Below are 25,742 nucleotides of genomic sequence, written 5' to 3'. Positions count from 1 at the left end.
AATTGTGGTTGAGAAAACTACCGTATTCAAAACTCACAAAAAACAATTGCCACAAAAGGCATAAAGCCTCCTATATTTGAAATGACGTTTTGCCATAAATTATCTCTCATTTGCACTTAACAAGTTCAAATGAAACAGCATGATCATTGTCACATTTTGTTCTGCATGCACATTCAGTGTAAAATGCAGTGGACCGGTACGCAAGTATTATGAAGACGTACTGAATGTAAATTGATTGCTAATCAAATCCTTATTGATATGCTTATTGGTTTCTTCTGGAATGTTAAGGAACGTGAAAGAAGGAAACAACACATGATGCTAGTCAGAGCCCTTGAAGCACGGAAGAAACAAGAGGTCAGTCTTAACGAGATAAACAGTATGGCCCCCAAAAACTGTCCGTCCCAATATTTTTAAAAATAAAAAACAAAAACCACAAAGTAATTTTGAAAATGTTTAATTGTGCAGATACTCCCAATCCTTGGCCTCAACCCCTATGAGTTTTATTTAATTTCCCTAACGCCCCACTGCACAATGGTCAGTTGATCACAACAACATTTTTTGACAATTAAACTTTTTCAAAATTTACTCCGTGGTTTTGTTCTTATTTTAAAATTTTTTTTAGACGGACACTTTTTTGGAGATTACTGTAGAATGCATCTTCGCTATAACATTGGGCCCATTTTCATAACGTTCTTTGAATAAACAGACAAAATTCATGCACAGGTTTTGGTGATATTGTAATTGGTAAAACACATCTGTACATAACATATTAGGAAGTTACCGAGTGGGGGACTATGACATTCTTCACTGTGTAACTTTATTTTTTTGAGGTTTTCATGTTCTGTTTTTTGTTTTGTTTCATAACTAGTGGCCATGATGAGGATGTACCATCAAAACAAAATTTCTGCATAGAACAATTTGGTATTTGGAAGCAAAATTCGTAAACGAAAAAGTTTCAGGGTTTGACTTCACTCACAAAAGCTGACATTGCTGTTGTTGTTGGTTGTTTTAGGAGAAGGAAAGGCAGAAGAATGAGAAGAAATTCGAGAAGAGAGCCAAGAAGGATCGTAAGTTGCAGCATCGGATGCTGGAGATGCAGATGGCTAAAGAACTCAAGAAACCTGTGGAGGATATGAAACTGGGTCAAGAAGCTAAGGTGAGTTGAAGTATGAAGACATGACCAATCCTGACCAACTATGCAGTCAATTAGGGTTGCAGAGCAGTAAATTACTGCGATAGACATCAGTGATAAATACGCCCACGTCGAAATGCAGGAAAAATACTCGCAAGTCTCCAAGGTGTGCGAGACACACATCAAATTAAAGCTTGTTTCATCATCTTTCATTTTCTGTTCAAAAGTTTTGGGGGTTAACCAATGACTTTTGGAGAAAATTCCATCCGCAGGTAATCACCCTTGAAAGTAGTCTTGTAGCCCATCGCCGTATTGAAAAATGATGCCTGCGCTCCAGTGCAAAATAGAGCAATTTTAGGGCCCAATTTCATCTGAATTTCACAGAAATGCGAGCTTGCAGTCCTGTTCACGGCTTCCAACCTTCTTTTTTTACAAACCCTCAAGCTCATGGCCCACAAAATGCTCTAATACCGGAGAATTTGTGGGCATGTGAATTGTGATTTGGTCGGCGTAAGCAATTTCGGGCCTATCTACTAACTAATCACAAACTTAATATCATATCACTACCATAGTATCAAGCGCAAATGTTTCTATGTGTGTACATGTATGTGCGAGCATGTATTACATACATTCCTAGGACAGCAAGACAAAGAGAGAGCAACAGACTCTTTGTTGTCCTTGAAAGTACCTCTTTTGTGGTCCTCGAATGTAAGTCTGTGTGCTTAGGCTATGGGAGAGTGTAATATCTTAGGAACAAAGGAAAACACAATGCCTTAGATGTAATGGTAGAGTATGACTGTGTACATAACGCCGGCAATCGTTGACCTAGGAAAAAAGGGTTAGGGCACAAACAATACGTCCATGATTGACCGATAGTCCACGATTGAAATTCTTGTACAAGACCAATGAGAGCTGTTGCTAAAAAGTTGGAGAGTACAAACAAAGGAATGAGGATTACAGACAATAGGGGGTCCACGATTGCCAGTGTTTACGAAGATGTGTGTGTGAGTTTGTTTCTGCATTCAATAGGGGACGTTGAACAATAGAGGACAATAGGGTCCCCAATTCCCGAGAGGTCTCCAATTTGGATTCGTGTACAAAACATATGGGAGGTCTTCCTAAAAAGTCAGTACAAACAAAAGAGGGACAATAGGGGGTCCCTGATTGCAGGAAATACACACTTGTATGTGTGTGTCTGTTCACAAGCTGTTCATGAGTTGATCGCGTGCACGAAGCAGACGATCGCTGTGAAGTGGGCATTTGCCTGGGAAGTAGTCAACTTGTGGCGATCAAAAATACTAGTTTAGTATGTTTATGTGGTGAACCCGAACTCGGTCAGACTTGTTGCACATGGAGTACATTCCGTAGGACAGGTTTATACTTTATTATGTCAACAATTGAAGTTTAATATTGTGATATTCCCGTTGTCTATCTAGCCTCTACCCAACCTTGAGCGTCTATCAGGTCTCAAGCTACCTGGCCAATCCTTTGCTGATTGCCTGATGACGTTGGAATTTCTTCACACATTCTGTGACGCTCTTGGCCTTGGTAAGTCCACAGTTACTAGATCAGAAAAAAGCTGTATTAGAATAATAAAATAAGTCGCTTGAAATTCTGTAATGGCACTAAATTTCCTGTGAAATTGTTCTTTCTGGCATGCTGTCATTTTGAAGAAAACAATAAAAGAAGGCCATTTCCAAAGATGCGTCAAGACGTATGTTTGGAAATTTCCATTAGCAGTTTGATTTTAATTCTGCGAAGCCCTGAATGGGTGCGTGCAAGCGTTGACACGTGCGCGTGCGCTTGCTATTATTTGTTGGTTGCTATAATTCGTCGGTTCAGTGCGTGACATTGTGTAGCTGCAATCGGCTGAATGAGAACGTGTCCCGGATGCAGATTTCGGGAGCAATTCAAGACATGACTCGGAATTTTGGAATTGAAATCGAGATCCTAGAATATTGTTTTCTCGGAATATACAGTATTTACAAACCTAAAACTTTATCAAGTTAGTTGTTAAGCACCCTTCTTTAGATTTTGAGCACTTTTGTTGCTTCAAACGACAAAACTGAACAAATGACAAATGATATACTCTACCTCTAATGTCTTGCATGCTTCTTGTTTGCTTTTGTTTGTGAAACACTAACCTTCTAACATTTTTTGCGTATATAACAATTGTTCTCAATTTTAATGTGTTACATATAATGTTTTACAAAATTATAATGTTTTTATTGTAAACACCTGTAATTCAGCTTCAGCTGCGAAACAATGCTAATAAATTTGAACTGAATTGAATTGAACCTGAACTTTTTTCCTTCTTTTGAAATTAGATAAGGAAGAAGACATTCCCACAATGACCACATTGCAGGCGGGTCTACTTAATGAGACAGAGTACATCGGTGAAGTCATAGCCTTAGCCATACAGCTGCTAGCCCTAGCTCTAGAAGACCCTGGTATACCGGATAATCACCCAGAGGTATGGACTTGATGTGGGAGATTAGGGGCGGAGTTAGAATAGATATTGGGGGGGGGGGGGAGATGGAGAGACATTACATCAGTGGAGTTATAGCCGTAGCCATACAGCTGCTACCCCTAGCTCTAGAAGACCCTGGTGTACTTGATAATCACCCAGAGGTATGGACATGATGTGGGAGATTAGGGGCGTGGTTAGGATAGATATGGGGGGGGAGGGTGGAGTGATATTACATCGGTGAAGTCATAGCCTTAGCCATACAGCTGCTAGCCCTAGCTCTATAAGACCCTGGTATACTGAATAATCACCCAGAGGTATGGACATGATATGGGTGATTAGGGGTGTGGTTAGGATAGATATGGGGGGGGGGGAGCAATATCACATTGGTGAAGTCATAACCTTGGCAGCACTGCTAGCCATATGTGATTCGAATAGTTCATTTCACAGCATGTTGTACATTGTTTCAAATTTTGTAGATGGTGCCTGGCAAGTCTTTAAGAGAACATTCTTGTCAATCAGAAAAACTCATAGAAAACAAAAAAGACTTACACTGTGATGGTTTCAATTGATTTCTTCCGGAGTAAGACACAACTTCATCCTCAGTACCGTGAATCCCTTGTGTGTAAAAGAGGAGTTCTTTTCCACATCACAGTGATATATTCACGTGGTCTCTTTGGTTTTTGGTTCGTCTGATCTTAGAAATCTCCCTGGGGTCAGTCTGTTGAAGACATCGACGTCACAGAGGACAATCTCTCTGAGATGCTGAGGTACTACATCATCGGAGTCAACGGGCAAGATGATGAGGTAAATATGACGGGATAGTGGGCTCAACTGTGAGAGTAAGCTGAAGTATGAAGAGTTTGCAAAATCTGCAGAATGTCTGTAGAATTCTATCGTGTTCTGTCATCCTCAATACCAAAATGTTTGCCACCATTTTTTGTCTTTCAGATAAGCGAGCTGATGAGCACTGTTCCCTTCAAGTCTTTATCTGCCGTTCAGAAAGCCTCAGTCTTTGCCTTCCTAGTCAACCAGTTGGTTTGCAGCCGACCTGTCATTCAGCAGATAGAGGGCGGTATTGATAAAGTCACTAACCTACGACGTGACAAGTGGATTGTGGAGGGGAAAATGAGAAAGTAAGTCTGTTGAGGTTTTTAAAAAAAAATTATATTTCCTCAAACTTTGGGAGCCAAAATGCCAAATAGTAGTTTAACTGAAAAGTTAAGCATAAATATTAAAGTTGTTTGTTATTGAATGCTTGAGACAGTTTCCATAACTGATTAATTTTAAAAGGCCCTGCCAAGTACATATTACTTAACCTAACTCTTGAAAATGCGAAAAAAATTCATTGGATAGATTTTGGACTATTCAGCCGTGCACTATTAAACACATGGCGTGATGTCCCAATTTTGTTAAGTACAGTATGTATGACGTGGATTTGCTGCACAGTTTTGATTCCTTGCATAACATGGCATCATGAATCGGTGAACAGTTTCTAATAGCAGACCTTCTGGTTTATCCCTCCCACAGACTTCGCACCTTGCGCGCCAAGAAGTTTGACCATAAGATGGTGCCCAAGCAAGAACCGGGTACCTCCACCCCAACACTGAACGGAACCCCAGAGAAACAGGGCAAGAAAGTCAACAACGACGACGACGATGATGATGACGATGATGACGACATGAGCGGAGGGGAGGACGGCGGGGTGGGCGGGGCTAATGAGGACGAAGGGGGGTTGGACGAGGAGGTGGAAGTTGAGTCAACTACCGATGGATTGGAAGAGATTGAGAAGAAGATGGAAAAACTCGGCAAGGTGAGTTATCTGTCGTGAGTCATGGAAGGTCTGCCAAGCCTGCACCCGATTTCACGAAGCACGCGATAGTCGCTACTCAAGTTGCGACATGTAACATGTCGCAAGGCTGATTTACTAAGCTCATATACCACAGGTTGAGGTCAGGGTAGGTGTTACGGATGGCCAAAAGAAAGGGTAGATTATTCACCAAACTGCTGCTTAGCACTCTGCTTCGAACAGAATGTTTCTATATCACTCTTTAATCGCCAGGTTTTAACAATCCATACTTGATGAGAATTCACTGAACCATTATGCTTTCTATTACCTTTTGATCCTGTCCGCAGCAACACGGTCAGTTCCGACACAAGATCTTTGACGCTTCCCACTCCTTACGTGCCATCGCGTTCGGCCAGGACCGGTACAGACGCCGCTATTGGGTGTTGCCTCACTCTGGTGGGCTTCTGGTAGAAGGTCTAGAGAGTGCCGAACCTAACATGCTGACTCTGGATCAAATTGCCAGCAAAGCAGAGACAGGGACTTCAGAAGAGTGCAAGACTGAAGCCGGTGAGGAGATGGTGAAGACAGAGAAACAGGAGGAGGAGGCGAAAGGAGAAGAAGACGAAGACAAGAAGGAGAAAGAAGACGAGCAGAAACAAGACGAGCAGAAGCAAGATGAAGAAACCAAAGAGATGCCAATGGATACCTCATGTAGTGCAAATACCCAAGAAACCACCAAGACTGAGACGGAGAACTTGCCCAGCGAAGATAGAACATTGCCGTCGTCATCGTCGTCAAACTCACAAGAGGAGGAGGTGAAGATGGAGGTCAGTGAACCCAAATTGGAAAACTCCCGTGAAGAACCGGAGACAGCAGACGACAAAAGAACAGAAAGCATCCCCCAGGTGAATGGAGAAATTAGCGTAAATGGTCCCACGGAACAGGATGCCAGGGAAAATTTGTACATGGAAGTTCCACTGAATCTGTCCAAGGCGGACAAAGTTCACCAGGATGCTAACCAGCAGAAGGCAACCAGTTGTGACAGTACTGTAAGTGTAAAGAAGGAGGACACTGCTTCCAAAGCGGAAGCCTCCATTACGACTGTCAGCCCAAAGATGGCAGCTTCAGAGAGCTCTGACGGTGGCCATCGTGCATCCCCAACCAAGAAGAGCAATCCTAAACTTGGATATCTGAGTATAGATAGTATGCTACAGCGGCCTGATCGACCAGTATCGTCGTCATCGACAAACCCTTACCCTCCGCCTCCCATCACCTCCTCCAGTGTACCGCCCCCGTCTATCCCTCTAGACTCTAAACCCAACGGAGCCATGGGCTCCTGGTTTAGCATCTTGCCTCGTATGCCTTGCGATGATACCTCCTTACTAACCGTCCCTGTCAAACAGGAAGAGGAGAAACCAGCTACTAACGACGCCTTCACTGACCAATTCAAGCAGGCTGCTCAAGCCGTGCCAGCCTTTGGTTTAACTCCTTACGGCATCTACCAGATGCCCTTCCCACTCATGCACGTCGGTGGGATGAACGCTTTCATGGGAGCCTATAGCTTCCCTGGCGTGGCTCCTATCCCACTGCAGACTCTACAGATGAATCAGATGGACCAATCGGCAAGCGTCAACCCCCTTCTACCGTTGACGAACGCGGTCAACATCAAGACTGAGCAAGAGGAAGACGACGAAGATGAAGAAGCTGACTTGAAGGCAATCGCTAACATGCAAGCCCTCTTAGATCAGATGGAAAAGGCACAAGTTGAACCCATCCCTAAAGGTTTGTACTAAACACTGTAAGACCAGCTTTGTTTTGCTAAAAGGTTCAATGAAAAGTCTGTGCAGACGGAAGCCAAAAGCCATTTCTTCTTGTTCTCGCTGCTCAACAGCGTTGCCAACAAATGTTTAGAGCATCTGTTGAACATCTTTTGATGAAATACTCATCAACAAATGACTTAGGAAGAAATTCCAATGAGTCAGTGTCTGTAAAGTAAATGATTTTATGCATTGTTCTCAAGTTCACCTAGTTCAAAGAGAGTGGAATATTCCACCTTGTTTATATTTTTTTCAGAGTTTTAATCACAATTGACCTATCGCGTTAAATCGCGTCAACGCATCGTGTGAAACATTGTCCAATTACATGATATACAAAAGGATGCGAAATGCGCAAAATCTGAGACAAACACTGCTTAGTGTACAAAAACTCCATAGGGGTGTCTAAGGGGCGTGGCTAACTCACAAACGGCGATTGGTCAATTCATAAATACCTGAGATAGTTTGGACTCCTGTGAAATCCGGTGCTAACTACTGTTTTATTGGTTGAACAGTCCTCACTAAGGCATGGGCAATACTACCAGTGAGTCAGTATTTTGATAGTCCTAAATTCACACTACACCTGCACAGCTGCGTTTTGCGTCACATCGCGCAGTACGCGCGACGAGCGCGCCAAACTCCGTATAAGGAATTGTTTATGACTACCTGGAGAGGGCCATGCCATAAAATAATGAGAGGGGTGTTTAGAAAAACATAAGGTACAGTTGTTGATCAAAATTGTTGGTACTATATATATTTCTGACTTGTTTAAACTGTTTGACTGAAAAGGTATTTATGAATGGCAATAAATATGTGCTTGGCCGGTATTGAACACTGTGTTTAAGACTGGATGCTGATAATGACCCTTGCCTTCAGCTCGGGTCATTACCAGCATCCAGACTTCAGCCGGTCTTAAACGTAGTGTTTTAAACCGGCCAAGCACACATCTATTCCCTTTGTCAAAAACACAGGTCGGGCTACAAGTTGCTGGGGATGAATAATGACAAAAGGAATGCCGTTGTCACATGACTTGTAACTGACTTGTGATGACTGGATTACAGCTCTTTTATTGTGAAGATAACATGACTTGCCTTCGTTCTTTCCAGGGATGTGATTTCTCCGGTTTTATCCGGAAATCCGTTTTTTGGGCCTCAAAAGTCCACCAACGTGAATCATGTGAATCCGTTGAGAAAATAGGGGGGTAGAATGTGCTAATTAATTATTCATAATGAGTTTTGCTTGCCGAAATATCCGAAATTTACTTACGGACATAAACTTCGTTGATCGATATGTATGCCGCACGCACATATTGGACACCCAATGTGAGAACGAAGTTGAAGACCATGCGTTGCCATTAGTGCGATTATGATTTTTTGCTCGGGGCCGAGGTTGTGGTTATGTAGGTCTAGTTCCTGTGTCGGTACTCGAGATGCACGTGTTGCGCTTGTCAGGTTTGCAGACGAGTGCAGCATGGTACACTGGTACCCTTCGCCTGCTAACAGAATCAATGCTATGATGAAGGACCGGAACCAGTGACTACTGCAAGTACTCACAGGTTCGTTTTCCGTGCGTATAATCGGCCGAAGTTGGATCGTAAAAATAGTAAAATACCAAACAACCATCGATGGAAAAAGAGGATTTCTGCAAATTAATTCACAGAACGTGATCTTCATTTTCTGTGTATGTATTTTCCATTGAAATGACGAGATTGCAAAACTCGAACCTGTGTTTCTGCAGTCCTGCAGAATTTTCGGCCACTTGGGACGGGCTGCCGGCCGTACACAGTGCAGCAATGCACACTATACTGCGCCGGGCCGGCCATGTGTACGGCGCGATGTTCGGCCGGCCAGACTGAATGTTTGCGGCGCTAGCGGCCGTGATGTACATGTACGTTAAGCATAATTGTGGAATGACCCACCTCAAATATATAGATTTTTAATTAGGTGAGGCAAGTTTTAATCACTTTTGATGGCTAGTCTTGATAATTTTTGTGGCGCAAATGAGAATAATCCAGGCACAAAATACATGAAATATAAACGATTCCTTGCTTTACTACAAATATAGAAATGGTGAAATATTTTTTTCTAACAATACTACTGACGCTATTTTGAAAGGCATGTTATCGGAAGCAGAAGTGATTTAAGTTTACAATTTTGATTTTTTTTTTACAAAAATATTACAATATCTCCTCTGAAATACTCTAAAATGCACCAGAAAGCTTCTAAAGTTCAAAATTTTTCGGGGCCCTCAAGCGGGACCCGAACCCACGCCGTGGCTTCGCAGGTTGTTGTATCACAACAAAAATTCCCCTACAGGGTTGAAAAAATTCTGGGGAGAACAGCATGGTTCTCAGCTTTGAGTACAGAAACAATTTATTAGAACAAGAGTACATTTAAACAAATAAAGGAAAATTCTTCATAAAATGAAAACAAATTCTGCTTCAGAATTTCAGAGGAAAGTGCCCAGTAATTTCCTCAGATTGCACCACAGAGCATCTAAAATCAAAAATTTTTCGGGGCCCTTCAGCGGGCCCCGGACCCCACGCCGTAATGGCTTTGCGCTCGCCGGAGTTTGCACTTCATGCATAAAATTTTCAGGTTTTTTTGTCACAGACCAATCACATCCCTGTAGAACAGGGCTCGCTCAATGACAGCCATCTCTGTAGGAGAACTGCAACTGCGTTTTTTAGTAGTATTGAAAATGTTCCAAACACGGGCACTTGTTGCTCGAAATGCGTTTGAAATACGACACCGCCGATATGCGTTTTGCATTTTTTTACGCTCAAAATGCCAATGCATGTGGATGGTCAGTAGGAAATGACGTCATTTGAACTAGACCTATACCAGGCAAAAATGACTGGGAATGTGATTACCGGTATTTGCAGAATGTTTTTTTGTTTGCTCTTTGATCCCGCAGACTTGCAGCAAGGCTGGTGGCAAATCTGTGATCCCAACATGTTACGTCTCGTCGTAAGGTCCCTACACATGCGAGGCATCAGGGAGAGGATTATGCAGAAAAGCTTTCAGAAATTCAACGACTTCTCACTCAAGGTGTGCTCCAAAGGAATCAAGAACGGTAAGTACGGATAAAACGTGCCCTTTAACAAACACTGGTTGAGCAAATTCATATCACGCACCAGGATCTGTCGACTTGGAATTATGGAAATCTCCCCCCCCCCAAAAAAAAAAAGGAAATGAAGAGAGAAAAACCTGAATATTTTTAAAGAAGGGCAACAAAATGTCTTGGTGTTTATTCTTATTAAAATGTGAGTACTATTTAGCCAGAGATCAGATTTTACCCAAGAAGGCTGTCAATTTTGTTTTTCTGCATGGGGAAGGACAAAATGTTATTTTACCTTTATTAAGATTATACCTTATTGTCTGTTCCTCCCTTCGTTGCCCTTTTATGCCCAACATGCCCAACCCTGTTCTGCCATGCTATGCCATACCCTTCTTTGCCCTGCCACACCCTTCTTCGCCCTGCCACACCCTGCCTTGCCCGTCCTGCCCAATCTTGCCTTCCCCTAACCTGCCTTGCCCTACCTTGCCCTGCCTATCCCCACCCTGCCACATCCTACCTTGCCCCACCCTGCCCCACCCACAGACATTCTGATCCAGAGTAAAGACAAGGAGACCTACACAGACAACAACAGCATTCCCCGCATCCCACCGCCCGTCTATGAAGAGAAGGAGGGTTGGCTCCAGGAAGTCACCTTCTCAGCCAATCGTGGCATCGTGGAAGCAGTAGAAGCGATGGAGGAGCGCGTCTTCTCAGCCAGTATGCAAGTCAAGGTGGGTTGGGTCAATAAAATGGTCATCTTTGGAATATAAGCACCCTTGCTTCAGAATGAGGAGTTAGTGCTCTAATAATTAAATATAGCTCTATGATCCACAATAATCTGCAATTATGAATCAGAGTTCAGACTATTGCACCTTAGGCACACTAAGACTCTTTTCAATTGTACTTGTACAAGTGTATTCCCCCTTTGCTGGAAAAGCATTTGAACTTAAGATATATTTCTAGAGGGCTAACCGCAACGTTTTCGTTTGATGACAGGGCTGGGTCCTACCAGAGAAGGTCTCCATTGATCCCAATTTGGAGTCCTGGCAGACTGCCGAGAGTTCTGGAGTGAACCCTATCGGTATTGCCATCAAGAGACTCCTCGCCTTGGAGAAATCGGTGGAGAGAAGATACCTGAAACCGCCACTCAGCAAAGCGTGAGTAGAGTAGGCTCCCCCCTCCCCCCAAAAAAGGACTAGTGTGAGATAAAGGAGGGAATTCTATTGAAAATTTCAATGCAAAGAAACAAAAGGAATTTTAAAGCAAAGAATTAAAGTATAGGTGTTTGAAAGGCTTGCCAAGTACAATTTTGACTAAACTGATGAAAAAAAAGTTGGATGCATGTCCGTGATATTATTTTGAAATCGAGCAAAATTTATTGGTTCTGCTTGACCAAAATGTTAGCTTTTCATTGAATCATCGAGGTGTGTGTGTCCTGATTTTTTTTTTAATGTAACAGTAAAAAGCATTTCATTATCAAATGCAATTTATGAACGGCCACATTTACAAAATTCCCTGAGAATTCCCAAATAAATTCCCACGTAAACTGCATTGCTTTAACTGGTTCAAAGCTAAACTAAGGTTCGATAATAACTTGTCTAACCACTTTTTTTTGCAAAGGACTTGTTTAAAACTGAATTAAAATGCCAAACTAATGCATTTTTTTCAGCAAAGGCCATTTTACTTGAATATTAACACAGTTTTTCGTTTGCCAATTTGTTGTTTATGTTGTTTTGCATTTACTGCAGCTTGAATTGACAGCTGTTTGCTTTGTGTTGTCTTTTGTTCTGGTATTCATGCCCTTTGGTGGCAGGCACTTGGTGTTTTCCCTAATTGAAGATACATCACTGATTTTGTAATTATTGGTGGTAGGGTTTTATTTCGTTCAAATGTTCAAGTAACAGCTTTTTGGGAGGGTTTCTTTTTTGCCATGCTATTCTGGCTCTTTACAAGTCTAATTTTGAGTGTCTAATCCATGTTTTGTTAATGGTAGGCATTTTAATGAGTAAATATTCCCACCACAAAGCCAAACAAATTGTAAAATCTGAGGTCAGTTGTATACAGCTTTAAACAAAAAGCTAGTTGAGAAATTCTTTTGGGAAATTTTGGACAGTATACATGTTCTCCGTCTGTCCTCACTAGATGTTGGATTATAGATGATGCTTAGGCCTATATGCTGCTTGCATTGATGATCGATTTTGTTTTTTTCCGGGGACGATTACTTACTGTTTGGTATTGTTGGGCCTTTGTTTTGGCAAGCTCAGGGAGAGCGATGAGCCAATGTAATACTGATTTTTTTTTACTGACTGCGTGTTGGCCGCTGTGTATTGCTACCATGCTGCCGTTTGATCGCAGACAATGTCCAGGGTGTTTCTTTGTAAACTGTGGAAGCGTTATTGGAAATTTTGATTCTTGAAATTGTTTCTGTTTATGCCTGGGTCCATGGAAATAGCCTTATTCCTTCCAATCTCTCTGATCACCATGCTGGCATGTTGTTGTTTCTCTTGCATTTGTTTTGGTTGTGAGGATTTTGAGGTGTTGGCAATTCCTTCTACTCGTAACTATGCTGCTGGAATTTAAACCGCCAGTTGAATTGAGGCTCACGTCTGACCCATTTCACCTTCATCTCACATTCATCTCTTCAGAATTCTCTCTGTTTTCGTATTTACCTCAAGGGTGGGTTGATGCTTAACAAACTACTCATTTGGTTGCTTAACTAACTGCGAAATCTTAGGCCCAGTTGCATCTTTTGCAGAAAGTTGGTGGCAAATTATCTCGACTCTTTAATGTATATAAACCTAAAAAATAATAATTGGAAAGTTGTTTCTGCTACAAGGGGTAGGATCAGCTAATTCAACTTGAATGCTCTAACCTGGTTGCTTAACATATGAAAAACATAAAATATAAAAACAAGCTGAAGTTCAGTACAGTTCAGGCCAATATTTTCTTGTTTTGTTTCACTTTTCACAGTGAAAATGCTATAAAACTTGCCTGCCAGGGGCAACCAGACTGTGAGGGCGCTGTGTCCAGGTAGGTTGCTGTTAATGAGCACCTACGGTATACACATAGAAAACACACAGGATCACAACTATGAACCCCAAAAAGGAACAAATATTCAAAACAACAAACAAACAAACATTCTTTCTACGTGTACATGTTTACTACAAACTACATACATTTGTAAACTTCCCAATGGACTATAGTTCCAAATGTAATCATCAGTGATGTGAAATTAAAAGTCACTTTTTATTGCTCATTTTGTGGTAGAATGTTCGTCTTATAAACTCTGGAGAAATCTGAAGATTTCAGTTTACATAATATTTAATGCAGTTTTGGAACGTGTGAGTCAGAAAAAGCACAGGGTTAGATGTCTGCCCTGGCCTACAATGCGTTTTGGGGAAGTTTTTTTTTATTGCTGTGCAGATTAGGACAGTTATGGGGACTTTCTGCTGTCACAGCGTTTTCAGTCCCCACAAATACCTCATACAGACGAGTGTAAGTCCCCACAACTACGGAACAAGACTGTCTGTACCATAGAGCTATATCAAATTACTAGAGCGCTAACTCCTCATTCTTGCGCGTGGAGACGCTTTGAAGCCGTCCTGGGCACAGATATTTTGAATTCATGTGCGTGTTTGTAGAACATAATGAAATAAGATGGATTGAATTTTGAAAGAGAACTCGAAATGCAACGCGCAAGTAGAATGTATGCAAACAACTGAAGCGTTTCATTATGGTTTTAAAAAAAAGTGACGGTTAAATCATCTCCAGCAAGCAGCGCACGCATTGCGGTGTTTGCGTAGAGCTACATGAGCGTATCGGCTTTGATAAGGCACCTGTATAGAATACAAACACAAAGCAAATAGACGTACAAAAGTCGTACAAAATTTCGAGTTTTCCCTAGGTTTGTTTATGTACAAACATGGATGCGCCCAGCAGGCATCACTTTGTACGCGAGTCAGCGCTCTAGTAATTTAATATAGCTCTATGGTCTGTACCAACCTGACCCATGTGTACATGTACCTATGTTTTAACTCCCTCCAGCATTCAAAACAGTAGTAAACGACCGAAATAAGCTCGGTTTGCACAAAACAAGTGTGAAATGATGCGGGGTTAAATGCCGGGTTGAAAAATCAAAAACTTCACCTGGGGCGGCACTTGGTTTCCCCAGGGTTGAGTTCAACCTGGGTTGGGAGGCTCTAATGTGAAAAGGCCTTGTGGGGAATTTGAATGTTGCTGTTTACTCTACACTCTTTGGCCATCAGTTTAGGGCAGGTATAGTGGTTGAATTGGATTTCATTAAATTTGCTACAATTCCATGTGGGAATGTCATGTGACATGCCTTCAGTTCAACCAATCAGGACACAGATTCTCTGCGCATTGTGCTAGAATGGTATACCACAAGTCTACAGATTTCAGAGTTTGTTTTCTACCAGTATGTCTCAAGCTTGAATTCACGTACATGTATGGACAGAGGCTGTAGTAAATAGGATTCATATTGAATTCTAGGTTATGATTACTGTACCTTAGCAATTCCCCATGGAGTTTTGTGATAATACCGGTAGCTATGCTAAAGGATATTGACAAAAATCTTTGAACTAAAGTTGTAGCATCTGTATTCTTTTTTATTGGGTACTGATAATACGTTCACCATGTTGTTCCAGGGTATGTCCACTGTTGTGCCTGCCTGCCTGTCCGTCATGTCTTCAGCAAGTGAATGCTCAAGCGTGATTTGCTTGACACTTAATCAGCATCCTGTGTGATGCTCAGCTCATTCCATTTAGCAATTCTCATCCACAAGCATTTCAAAGTATGCTATGATGGTATTTTATATACCAAATGTAACAAAGTTTCAGCGTAAACCGGAAACCTGATTCAAAAGCAGTTTCTGTTCGGTTCAAACTATGATTTCAAAGTGAAAGTAAGTTATTGACATTTGCTGTTATTCTGATAGTTCCGCTTTGCACCATTCACATTGCTGCATCATATTTTTCCCATTTGGTTATCCCCTCTAATCCCGTTCATCTGTTAATCCTATAATCCCAGATCTCGTGGCAGTGCAGCGGCAGCAGCGGTAGCCGTCCCTGAGGAATCCTCGTTCGCCAAGGTAGAGGAGGAGCCGTCCAAGGGATTAGTGCGCTGGCGACGCACCGTCGAGAATGCCACCTCTGCATCTCGGCTACACATGTGTCTGAATGTACTGGAGAAGTGTATAGCCTGGGACAAGTCTATTATGAAAGTTGTAAGTACATAAACGGGCCTAGTTTCATATCTCTGCTGGCACTTGTATGATGACCACACTGTGATTGCGGGAAAAGTGCAGAAATTCTGCAATAACTATGCAGACACGGAATTCTGGGTTATGGAATGTAAAGGTGCATACGAGTCAAAAAGTATTCACATGTGTATCTACAGGGTGAGTCAAAAAAAGCGAAACCCAAATGTCGGGACCATTGTTTTAGTGAAGTTCTGCATGTAGCCCTTTCAAAATCTAGGATATGAAAGCCCAATTCATAGGCTTTCTTTTAGTACACAAATCATTCACATCACTCATGTACTTTTCAAGTTACCGAATTTTAAGCACAACCACCCTTCTTAAACTTCTGTTTTCGTTTTGCTGAAAGAACGCAAACCTTTTTTGTGATCCGTGGACAGAACTTTAAAACGGTGGTTGTGTTTAAAATTCTGCAACTTTAAAAGGACATGAGTGATTTGAATGATTCTTGTACTAAAAGAAAGCTTATGAATTGGGCTTTTATATCCTAGATTTTCAAAGTGCAACATGCGGAACTTCACTAAAACGATCGTCCTGAGATTTGGGTTTCGCTTTACTTGACTCACCCTGTACGTGACACGAGTCCAAATTTTATATAACTTGTGTAATCCACTTCCGTCAGCACAGGATACTCTGGTATTTTACAGCAGAGATTCTGTGTTTTTTTTGGTAAGCAGAGGCATGAAATTGGGTCCAAGTTTCTGAAATTTTCTATCCTCTCTCCCTTGAATGTCAGTTGAATGTAAAACTCAAGGTGTAAAACGTTGCTCAAAGACAAAAAAAGCAGATTTTCTTCAAGTAATAAAGAGAACATCATTATCTGTTTCTGTTCTGTAAATCCTACCCTCCTCTAAAAACAACGAAAGGAATTAGTAATAATATCCGACAAGAATTTGGATTTTTAAACCCCCTTAAAAAGAACACAACTTGAATAAGAAGAGCATAAACGTAGAGGAAACTTTTAAAGAAATTGAAGCGAGTTAAAAGTGATGGGCAGTCGAGTGATATCCAACGTTCGCCACACCTCCCTCCCTCTTGTCCAGTTCTGTCAGCTGTGTCGTAAAGGTGACAATGAGGCACTGCTCTTGCTGTGCGACGGCTGTGATAAGGGCTTCCATACATACTGCATCAAACCCAAGATGACTCAGATACCTGAGGGGGATTGGTACTGCACCGTCTGTATATCCAAGGTATGCTCACAGTTTGCCAGGAAAAAAAAAAGGGAGAAAAAAAAGATTGGTGTTTGGTTAAAACTAATTGACCTATCGCGGTAGAATCACGTTAGAATCTTGTCAACGCAGCTTGTGAAATATTGTCCAATTACATGATATACAAATGGACGCGAAACGCGCAACATCTGAGACAAACAAAACTTAGCGTACACAAATTTCATAGGGTTGTCTAAGGGGCGTGGCCAGCTCCCAAACGGCGATAGGTCAATTCCAATACTAGCGTACAGGCATATTGGTGATTTGGGGGTTGAGGGGTAAATGAAGCAGTACCGCTTTAAGGTCATGACAGCTCGACTAACTTGCTTTCACTTGATGGTCTGATAAAAGCAAAACCTAAGCCTTGTTATGACCTGTCAAGTCTTTGGCACTTGTTAAAGACACTAACCTGATTTTGATAACAAACTTGCCATTATTAATGCAATACTTTTATGTATCAGTGGCTTTGTGCATGGACGTTTGAGGGCGCAATTTTGCCATGTGATTGTCAGTTCTAATTAAACCAATAACAGTTCTGCTTCATTTCTCTAGCTTGTTTGTTTGTTTGTTTGTTTGTTTGTTTGTTTGTGTTTTTTCTCTGTAGATCTCATTCTTTGAGGTCCTGGTTTTGTTTTAGGTTCACTTCAAGTACAATCCTTAATCAGCATTCGAGATGACTTGTTTATCCACCACCTTGCACCCCCCCCCAACAAACAAATTACTTGTTGTCTTTATAATAATCGGCATTTAAGAACGCTCTTTTTAGTAAACTTAATCACAGCGCTTACAGTATTATTATTACCCCTGATCATTGGGCCAATTAAACATTCCAAATACCATTTTAGCTCCCTGGGGAGTATACAGCTCGATGCTGCCTGTTAGGCGCAAGCAAGCTTATTCAATCACAATAACCATCTCTGCCCTCACAGGTACCCATTTACTCCTGGGTGGAGAGAAGCAATGAGTGACAAAGTGCCTTGCTCAAGGGCACACGCACCATGACCCCGGCTGGACTCGAACCCACAACCCGCAGCTTTACCCACAGACCACGAATCCAGTGCCCTTAACCACGAGGCCACAGCACTCCACTCTTTAGTTATTTGTTTGTTGTAACTAATGATTAATTGAATCCACTCTAGTAGCTTGATATTGAAGTGAGCATGGACCAGTTTCTGGGGTTTCTTGTGGATGAGTTTTTAACAAACAGCACGGCAGACCATTTGATTCATTGTATGCACAAAGCAGAGTTTGTTTCTACTCTTGCTTCTAATTATCCACCCCCCCCCAAAAAAAAGTTTATGGGAATATCTTTTGAAGCAGCATAACCAGCAAAAGAAAAACCCACTGCCCATAATTCCTGCTGTGTGCAATGTGTTCTTCTAATCAGCTCAAATAATAATGATAACCATTATGCTGAGGAGCAGATGTAGTCCCTGATCCCAAATTTCCATATTTTGTTTGGTTAGGAACCAAAACTCCCCATAGGAGAACAAATTTTGACTTTCTGATTTTTCGGAAAAAAATGGATTCTGGAGAAAATTGTATGAAATTAATAAAGAAAGTTCCCATTTCAACACAATGGAATTGACTTTTGAAAAGGGATTTTCAGATGGAGTTAAATTTAATTTGGGGGCTAAAACATGTATGCATCCCAACCCCTTGTTTTCGTACCACCCTCCGCTGTGGCACCCATTTCACTATACTCTGTTGTTTCCGTTACAGGCTACCGGTGAGCCAGGCACGTGTACCGAATGCCAGAAGACCGGTAAACTCTTGAAATGTGAGCAGTGTCCACGAGCATACCACCTCAACTGCCTTGATCCTGTACTTAGCAAGTAAGTCAGGGTACTATACTTGGGACGTTGTGATCAAGCAAACAGCTCTAGTGTGGGACGTACCATGAAACAATAACTGCACACAGCTAGGATCCACAACAAATTTAGCACAGTTCTCCAATATTTGTTATTACTTAGAAATACAGACTCAAGCTTGATTTGTTTTTTCTTTCAACCGTTGACACTGTTTAAGTTTTCATAAATGGAGTTTCTCTAATTAAAGACCCCTTTATCTATCCCCCATCTTCCCTAAAACAAGATTTCCTCGTGGTAAGTGGTTCTGCCCTCCATGCCAGAAGATCAAACGCAAAGCCTCCAAGAGCCGCAACCACAAACGGAAGAGCAAAGACAAGAAGGACAAAAGTCACCACTCAGGTCACCACTCGGGTCGCAGTACGCCGGCGGACACACCGTCCAGCCCGGCTGTCTCGGTGGATAAGGAGGCGCAGAAGGAAGAGAAAGCAGCCAAGAAGAAAGAAATGGCGCCTTGCAAGTAAGTCTCAGACGCAGTCAAAAATAAGTAGCACCTGAATCCTTAAACCCTGGAATCTGAGTCCTTGGTGAAAAGTAACAAACAACCAGAATTGCATAAAATAGGGCTAAAATGCACAGTACTTTAGACCTACAGTCTGTGTCCCTAGTTAAAACGGAGAGATAAGATCCCAAACATTGTAACCACACTGCTTAATATCTGTGACCTAGTCTTTTTATTTGTAACTTATGTGGCCATATTTCTAAAGTACGAAGTCCATGCCCCAAACCAGCCTAACTCGTTTGAGGAAACTTCTAAAGGTTTTAAAATTGGAGTTTTTTGGGTGTTATCAATGATCTTAACAACTCAATCGGAGATTATTTGCACAATTCATGAAGTGGTGATAAGGATTACATCAATCATCACCATCACTTTACAACAGACAAGCCTTAGGCTGTGTCCCAAACGGGCTTCCAGAGCCATGACTATGTCAACCGACAGAGGGCGCTGTTCATCATGGCTGGTGTAGTCTTTCTTCCTCCTGTTGTCAAATTTTCATCAATCTGATATTTGCTAGAAATTAGTCATCCGGCCTTAATCTCTTCAACATTGTATTCATCACTTCCTCAAGCAACTGAGGAGTTAAGTATTTTGTCGTTTACATGTATCTGGGACCCAAAGTTGTTGACACAATGTTTCCCAAAGCCAGCGAGTTTTCTACCCAGGCACTCTCAATTCAACCTTACACTAATTTTCTCTGACTTACCTGGTAATTTGTTCCTTAAAACCATCTCCGCAGGTCGATCATGACGGAGTTGGAAAAGGATGAGAATTCTTGGCCATTCCTGGTTCCTGTCAACACAAAACAGTTCCCGAGCTATCGCAAGATCATCAAGAAACCTATGGATTTCAGCACTATCAGGGCAAGGCTACACGCTGGACAGTAAGTTGCTATAAGTTGGTCAGTGACATGGTGCTGGCTAAGCGCAGGAACATATTGTCTTGGTTAAAAATGTATAAGCAGCCAAAATGCAAGCAATGTATAGTGGAGTCCCCTTTCGAGTCGCACTTCGATGTTTCCTTTGACTTTTCTCATGCAGTGCTGCCAAACCTCTTTGTTGACAAAGTTCAAATTCATTCAGATAAATACTGGTACTTTTACCTTTATAATACTTGCTGTTGAGCCTTTGTAAACAATACTATCCGTGTCATGAAATTAAGTCCGGAATTCAAAAATGGTGGCGTCCGGAAATTGGGCACAAATGCGGCCCAGTGTTTCCTTACGTGGTGCACTGAACAAATCAAAAAAAAATCCCACGTTAACATTTCAGAATTTATTGGTTGATAAATTCTGATAAATCATTATTATTTCCACTCACATACCCAACTTCAAGTTTGTCAGAAAATCCTTTTTGTTATTTTGGGCGCATTTTAAAAGAGTTCATTGTGCACTTCAAAATAAAATCGGAAAATCACGCTAAAATTGAATTTTTCTGGAACTTTGTAACGGGTACTCCCTGTGAAATTTGAGGTTAATATTGTGCTCTAGCAAGGCACAAGAGGTGAAAAATCAAAGTGCGCCACATTAGGGGCTGTGCCATGATGTAATATAAATTCCTGTGGATAAATTTTCAAGAGAACAAATTCTTGTAACAATTTTTCTTGTCCATCCTCAGCTACCACCAGCGAGAGGAGTTTGCAGCCGACGTCCGCGTTGTCTTTGACAACTGTGAGACATTCAACGAAGACGACTCGGATGTAGGGCGCGCCGGCCACCAGATGAGGGCGTCCTTTGAGAGCAGGTGGACGGAGCTTCTACAAGAACACTCCACGTAGCTGGCACGCGATTGGTTTACCTGTGGGTTGTTGGGTGGGGCTAGAGACTTGATGGGCGGGGCTTAAGAGAAATGCATCAGGAGGGGTTGCATCTCCAGAGCCCGATGGTTCACTGATGACGGATGGAGGTGGCTGGAGGTTGCTCCGAAGTCCGAGGATGATGAACAGCGCCCTCTGTAGTCTTCACGCAGAATGAAGTCCGCTCTTTTATTATATTAGAAAAGAATGAACAGCCTTATGTGTGCTACTTTGGGTAGAAAATTACTCTCAAAACCAAAAAGTAACCTTTTGTAGAGATTTAAGTACGTTTAAAGTGATATTCATGAAAACCTTTAAGAAAATTGTGTACAACCAAAAAAAAGGAGGTCATTATTTCTTCAGTTTAAAGGTGGGATATGATGAAGTGCGATTTTTTTTTCTTTGAAAGGAAATTGGAATGAGCTTGATTGTTGTTGTCAGCTTGAGTGTATTCAATGTATTCAGTATTTGCAACCGATTCATATCTGTTGCGTTCTGTTATGATGTTTTATTGTGGGCTTTATGAATACAAAGATATTTTGTGTGGTTAACGTACATTTCCAGCTGAGGTGTCAAATGACTGTCATGTGACTTTCATGATAGATGTAAAAGGTGGGTAACAGTGGCTGCGTTCGAGTAGCTCACCCGGATCGACTCGGGTAAAGGCAGACGGTTTAGCCACGAGAGCTGGGCTAATCGAATGCTCAAACTCATCCCAACACCTCATGACTGAAAAGCAGAAGCATGCATCTAAGCTTGTGTGCTTGTCAGTGGCACAACCATATGAATCACAACGGCATATAATTATTTTGTTCTTTGCTCCATTTGACATCGTTTTGGTAGTCAATCACATCATGATATTACTTTGTTTTTTTCCATTTTTGATTGAGAAGCAGTCTACGTTTGACAGTTTGCAGTTAATTAATGCGAGGACTTTTTGGAAATTTTTTTGTTAAAAGAAATCGATTCAGAAATGAATCAGGCTGGAAGGAGAAGACGTAAATATTATGTGTGATGGTGAATCTAGACTTTGAAAATATAAATGTGTCCACCTCCTTAAACAAAAAGGCAGCATGTCATTTAGGTCATCTCTAAATTTCAATTTCGAAAAAATATCTGCATTGAATCGTTGGAATCACTTTTAAGAGACAACATACAACTGTGTGACGTGAACCCTAGTTGAAAGATAAAAAGATTGAAAAGGTTTCAGGATCAAGAATGGAATGTGCAGAGAGAAACGATTTGAAAGCAATAAGATAAAAAGGAGAGTTGAGATTTATTGTAAGATAGAGTCAGGATAGTCAGATGCAACTAGTGCTGTATTGTAGAAGCAGTCTGCTGTATGTAGTCAGTCGCTCGGTCTGTGTCTTTGTGTATCTTTGTGTCTGGAATCAGTATTCATAAATGAAAAAAAAATAAATGTACATTTTCTCTTTTTCTGCTTGCGCTTGGGAAAAACAGTCATACTATTTGAGGCTTTTCTCTGTCGCCCTTCAGTTTCAGCAGTACCGAAAGATGCCAATCAGTGGAAGAATTATCAAGATTTGTCCCTGTATTCATGAAATTTGAAGAAGAAAAGAACAGAAAGAATGCAAATCGCAAAGCAGATGAAAAGTGATCTGTTGAAGGTCCAAAATGTTCCTTTGTAAAGTTGTCTTGCAAAATTGTAAATCTGTGATTTTTAAGTTGCTTAATTGGGCAGGGGGGGGGGGAATAAGGTATCCTATTGTTTACCAAGCCCTTTGTCTGTGTTCAAAATTGATTTGTGCAGGCATGTTTTATATTAGTTATCATGCTTGTCCGACACAGTGATTGTGGTCTTTGATATTTATTGAAATAACTAGTAGTGACGGCATTTTAGTATAGTACATAAAACAAAAACAAGAAACGATTGACAAAAAAAAAAAGGAGACAAAATGCCTAAAAGTAATTATGCTTTGCAGAGTTGGAACTGCTTGAGATTTTATATATTTTTGATAAACTTGTGCTCTTTTTTCTGATCTTAGGTATTTATACAAAAAATCAGTTCAGAATCTAGATGGAAAGAATTCCTTGGTACTGCTCCTCATACCATTTATGGATTTCTCAAAGGTTAATGTCAGTCTAAGGTACAATTCTTGGTTGACCAGGTTTGATGAGACGTTTTCAGCTTTGCTTACGGCAAGCTGATATAGATCGATCCTGGGCCCAATTTCTTGGCTCTGCTCACTATTAGCAAAAAATCCTTGCTTACTGTAGCAGAAAATTCTTTGCTTACAGTAAGGGTATTTCACGGGTTAGCTTGGAATTTTGGTGTCTGTGCATGCGTATATCACGTAACTAAGGATTCTGTGCTTACAGCGTTAGCACAGAATTTTTTTCTGCTAGCGCGGTTAGCACAAAGTGGTGATCGTAAGCACGGAATTCTGTGGTTAGGGGCGCCCTGAAATTGGGCCCAGGTACACACTATTACTTCTATCACGGAGGCTCCCTGCAATGGCAGAAGCATTGTGCTAGCTATTGTCCATGATAACTGTCATTGAACAGTTACTCTGTACAATAGCACAATGCTAACGCCATTAAGGGGGGCCTCCGTAAGTATGCAGTAATTATGTGCCTGCATTCATCTGTAATGTCAGCTCAGAATCAAATCTTCTGGAGCTGTGATCTGGGATGCCTTTAATTTTTAAATTTGCTTATTCTGTCAAATAGCGAATGAATGATATCTTTTTTGGGGGGGGGGGTTAGCTTATTTATCAATGCTTCATTGGAATTAATTATTTCTTTAACTTTGATCGACATGAAGAATAAATGTCCAAATGATGACTAAAATTAGTTGGGTTTTTTTTGCGAGGAAAGGATGGAGCCGTATTGATCTGAAAGAACTGTGCCTGACCTACCGAATGTAGATTGACATAATTCACTTCTTGTATATATATATATATAAGCTTGTCATAGAGCAATTTCTGTTGACAAAATTTGTTGCAATTTGCTACCAAGACCTGTGTCTGGTCGATGGCATTAATGCACTTGGCACATTAGCTCAGTATTTTCTTGTCATTTTTTTGTTCAGTCTTAGAGGAAGTTGTATTGTGCACTGCATTCCTGTGTATAGGTTTATAAAGAAAACGCACCTTTTAAGCTAGCTGTTGCTGCAGATATTGCTTTTAGTAAAACACAGCAATAGAAGGTTAGCTGAGGTTAACAAAATGAGAGAAAAAGGAAAAGTGGAAGAATGTATTCTGTTTGCAGATTGAGAAACATGGGATTATCATGGAAACGTTCTACCACAAATATTTTGTTGAAGATGTTACAAGATGACCACTTTTGTAAGTTGTCTGTGACAAGTATAATTCCTAGTCTAGCAGATATTCTTTGTTTTTACCGTCTGCTTGTAACCATTCAACGTTTGCATTTCACAACTACGGAATCATGGGATGGAAATGTATGCTTTCAAGCTAACCAATTTTAGAAGCTGATACATGGAGTGAATTTTATCGAGCCCCACAAAACCCATCAACGACAGGTGGGGCTAGAACAAGGGATTTTGTGAAAGTGAGCCTAATGTTAACATAAAGTGCTGATATTCAGTGCAGTTTGGGCTTGGAGACTTGATTGAAGTCAAGTGTGTTTATGAACTGTAGACTAGCTACTAGTCCTAGATGAAGAAAACAAATCTGTTCAGAAAAAAATTAATACAATAAAAAAAAAGGTCTTGACAGACACAAGTCGATCTTAGTTTACATGGAAGGATTAGTGTTGGTACATTGGTTGAGGAAAAGAAGAAGTAGTGTAAGTGTTAGTTTATTGTGCTGGTTGGCATATATCAGGATTAATTGCAACAAAGACAGCAATAAGGAGACGGTCAAGTTTTTGTTAGAAAAAAAAATCAGTTATGCAGCAGGTCACTGACTGTAATCAATAATTAGGAATCAATTGTAATCAGTTCTGTAAAATACCCCCCCCCCAAAAACAAAGCTTGCTGTAACATGAGGAATTAAAAATTACCGAGTTCTGGTATTGATTTTTTTTATTGATGTATTTCAACTGATCAATTGATTGATTATTTCTCTTTTCATGCAGTATTTCTCCCACCAGCATTAATCGCACGTGCTTCAGAAATTAGTCAAGCCTTTGCAGCCCTAGCAATGTTTGTAATGTCTTGCCTGTCTATTTATTAAACTCGTTGAAAATATTTATTGACGCCGCAGCACGATGGTGTTACAATCATCCAAAATAACTGATTCTGCATTTGTATAAAAGTTGAAAAGGTATTTTACTTGAAATCTGTGTGCTACATTTAGTTAAATACAAGACCTGGTCAGGCGATGAACTTAGTCTGAATAAGCAGATATTATTTGTTTGTTTTTGTTTTTTGTAGCTGTTTCAATCTTTAAACAGGGTTTTATGTTAGGGAATTTCTGCAAATCTCGAAAACATTTTTTTTTTTCCTTAGGATCTAGATTTTGCGATAACATTTTATAGGAAAGGTGTTACGTTCTCTAGATCTGCCAACTCAGTTTTATTGGTAAAACCAAAGTCCCAATTGTCAGTGGCGTATTTTCAAGTAAAAGAGGACCATTTGTTTGTTTAATGTGAGCCACATTGCAAATAACTGTACGTAATTTCAGGGAGACAATGTAAATCTTCAACCTTAAACCATTATTTGTGAGAGCTGTACATGAAATTGATGTTAACAAAACGTGAGACGATAGCTTGTGAGTAGTTTTGAGCTATTTCTCTGACTTTTTTGAGGATAATTTTTAATTGTAATGTGTCAGTCCAGTAGTACTGTAGTTCGATGTTTGTGAACAATTGTTTTGAGTATTAAAAATAAATAATTCATCAGAAGAAAAA

General features: G+C 40.8%; 1 protein-coding gene across 16 annotated transcripts in view; it reads left to right on the top strand.

The window, feature by feature from the left end:
* Positions 1–25,742, top strand: part of LOC119723061 (bromodomain adjacent to zinc finger domain protein 2B-like) — a 62,519-nt gene extending 36,777 nt beyond the window's left edge. For 13 of the 16 annotated variants that reach the window (XM_038193546.1, XM_038193545.1, XM_038193552.1 and 10 more), the window contains 18 exons: positions 289–354; positions 1,013–1,156; positions 2,569–2,680; positions 3,460–3,605; positions 4,302–4,406; positions 4,551–4,735; positions 5,130–5,412; positions 5,736–7,170; positions 10,119–10,277; positions 10,806–10,993; positions 11,259–11,419; positions 13,233–13,292; positions 15,309–15,504; positions 16,581–16,727; positions 18,468–18,580; positions 18,840–19,073; positions 19,852–19,995; positions 20,729–25,742. In XM_038193546.1, the coding sequence (XP_038049474.1) occupies positions 289–354; positions 1,013–1,156; positions 2,569–2,680; positions 3,460–3,605; positions 4,302–4,406; positions 4,551–4,735; positions 5,130–5,412; positions 5,736–7,170; positions 10,119–10,277; positions 10,806–10,993; positions 11,259–11,419; positions 13,233–13,292; positions 15,309–15,504; positions 16,581–16,727; positions 18,468–18,580; positions 18,840–19,073; positions 19,852–19,995; positions 20,729–20,888 (4,038 nt within the window). In that variant the 3' untranslated portion in view covers positions 20,889–25,742. The remainder of the gene's footprint in view (positions 1–288; positions 355–1,012; positions 1,157–2,568; positions 2,681–3,459; positions 3,606–4,301; positions 4,407–4,550; positions 4,736–5,129; positions 5,413–5,735; positions 7,171–10,118; positions 10,278–10,805; positions 10,994–11,258; positions 11,420–13,232; positions 13,293–15,308; positions 15,505–16,580; positions 16,728–18,467; positions 18,581–18,839; positions 19,074–19,851; positions 19,996–20,728) is intronic. The other 3 variants (XM_038193542.1, XM_038193557.1, XM_038193549.1) reach the window with 3 other exon arrangements.

This window comes from Patiria miniata, unplaced genomic scaffold, assembly GCF_015706575.1.
Source record: "Patiria miniata isolate m_02_andy unplaced genomic scaffold, ASM1570657v1 HiC_scaffold_16, whole genome shotgun sequence".
Taxonomy (NCBI): Eukaryota; Metazoa; Echinodermata; class Asteroidea; order Valvatida; family Asterinidae; genus Patiria; species Patiria miniata.
The sequence above is the reverse complement of the archived record's forward strand: the minus strand, read 5'-3'. Positions and strand labels throughout refer to the sequence as shown.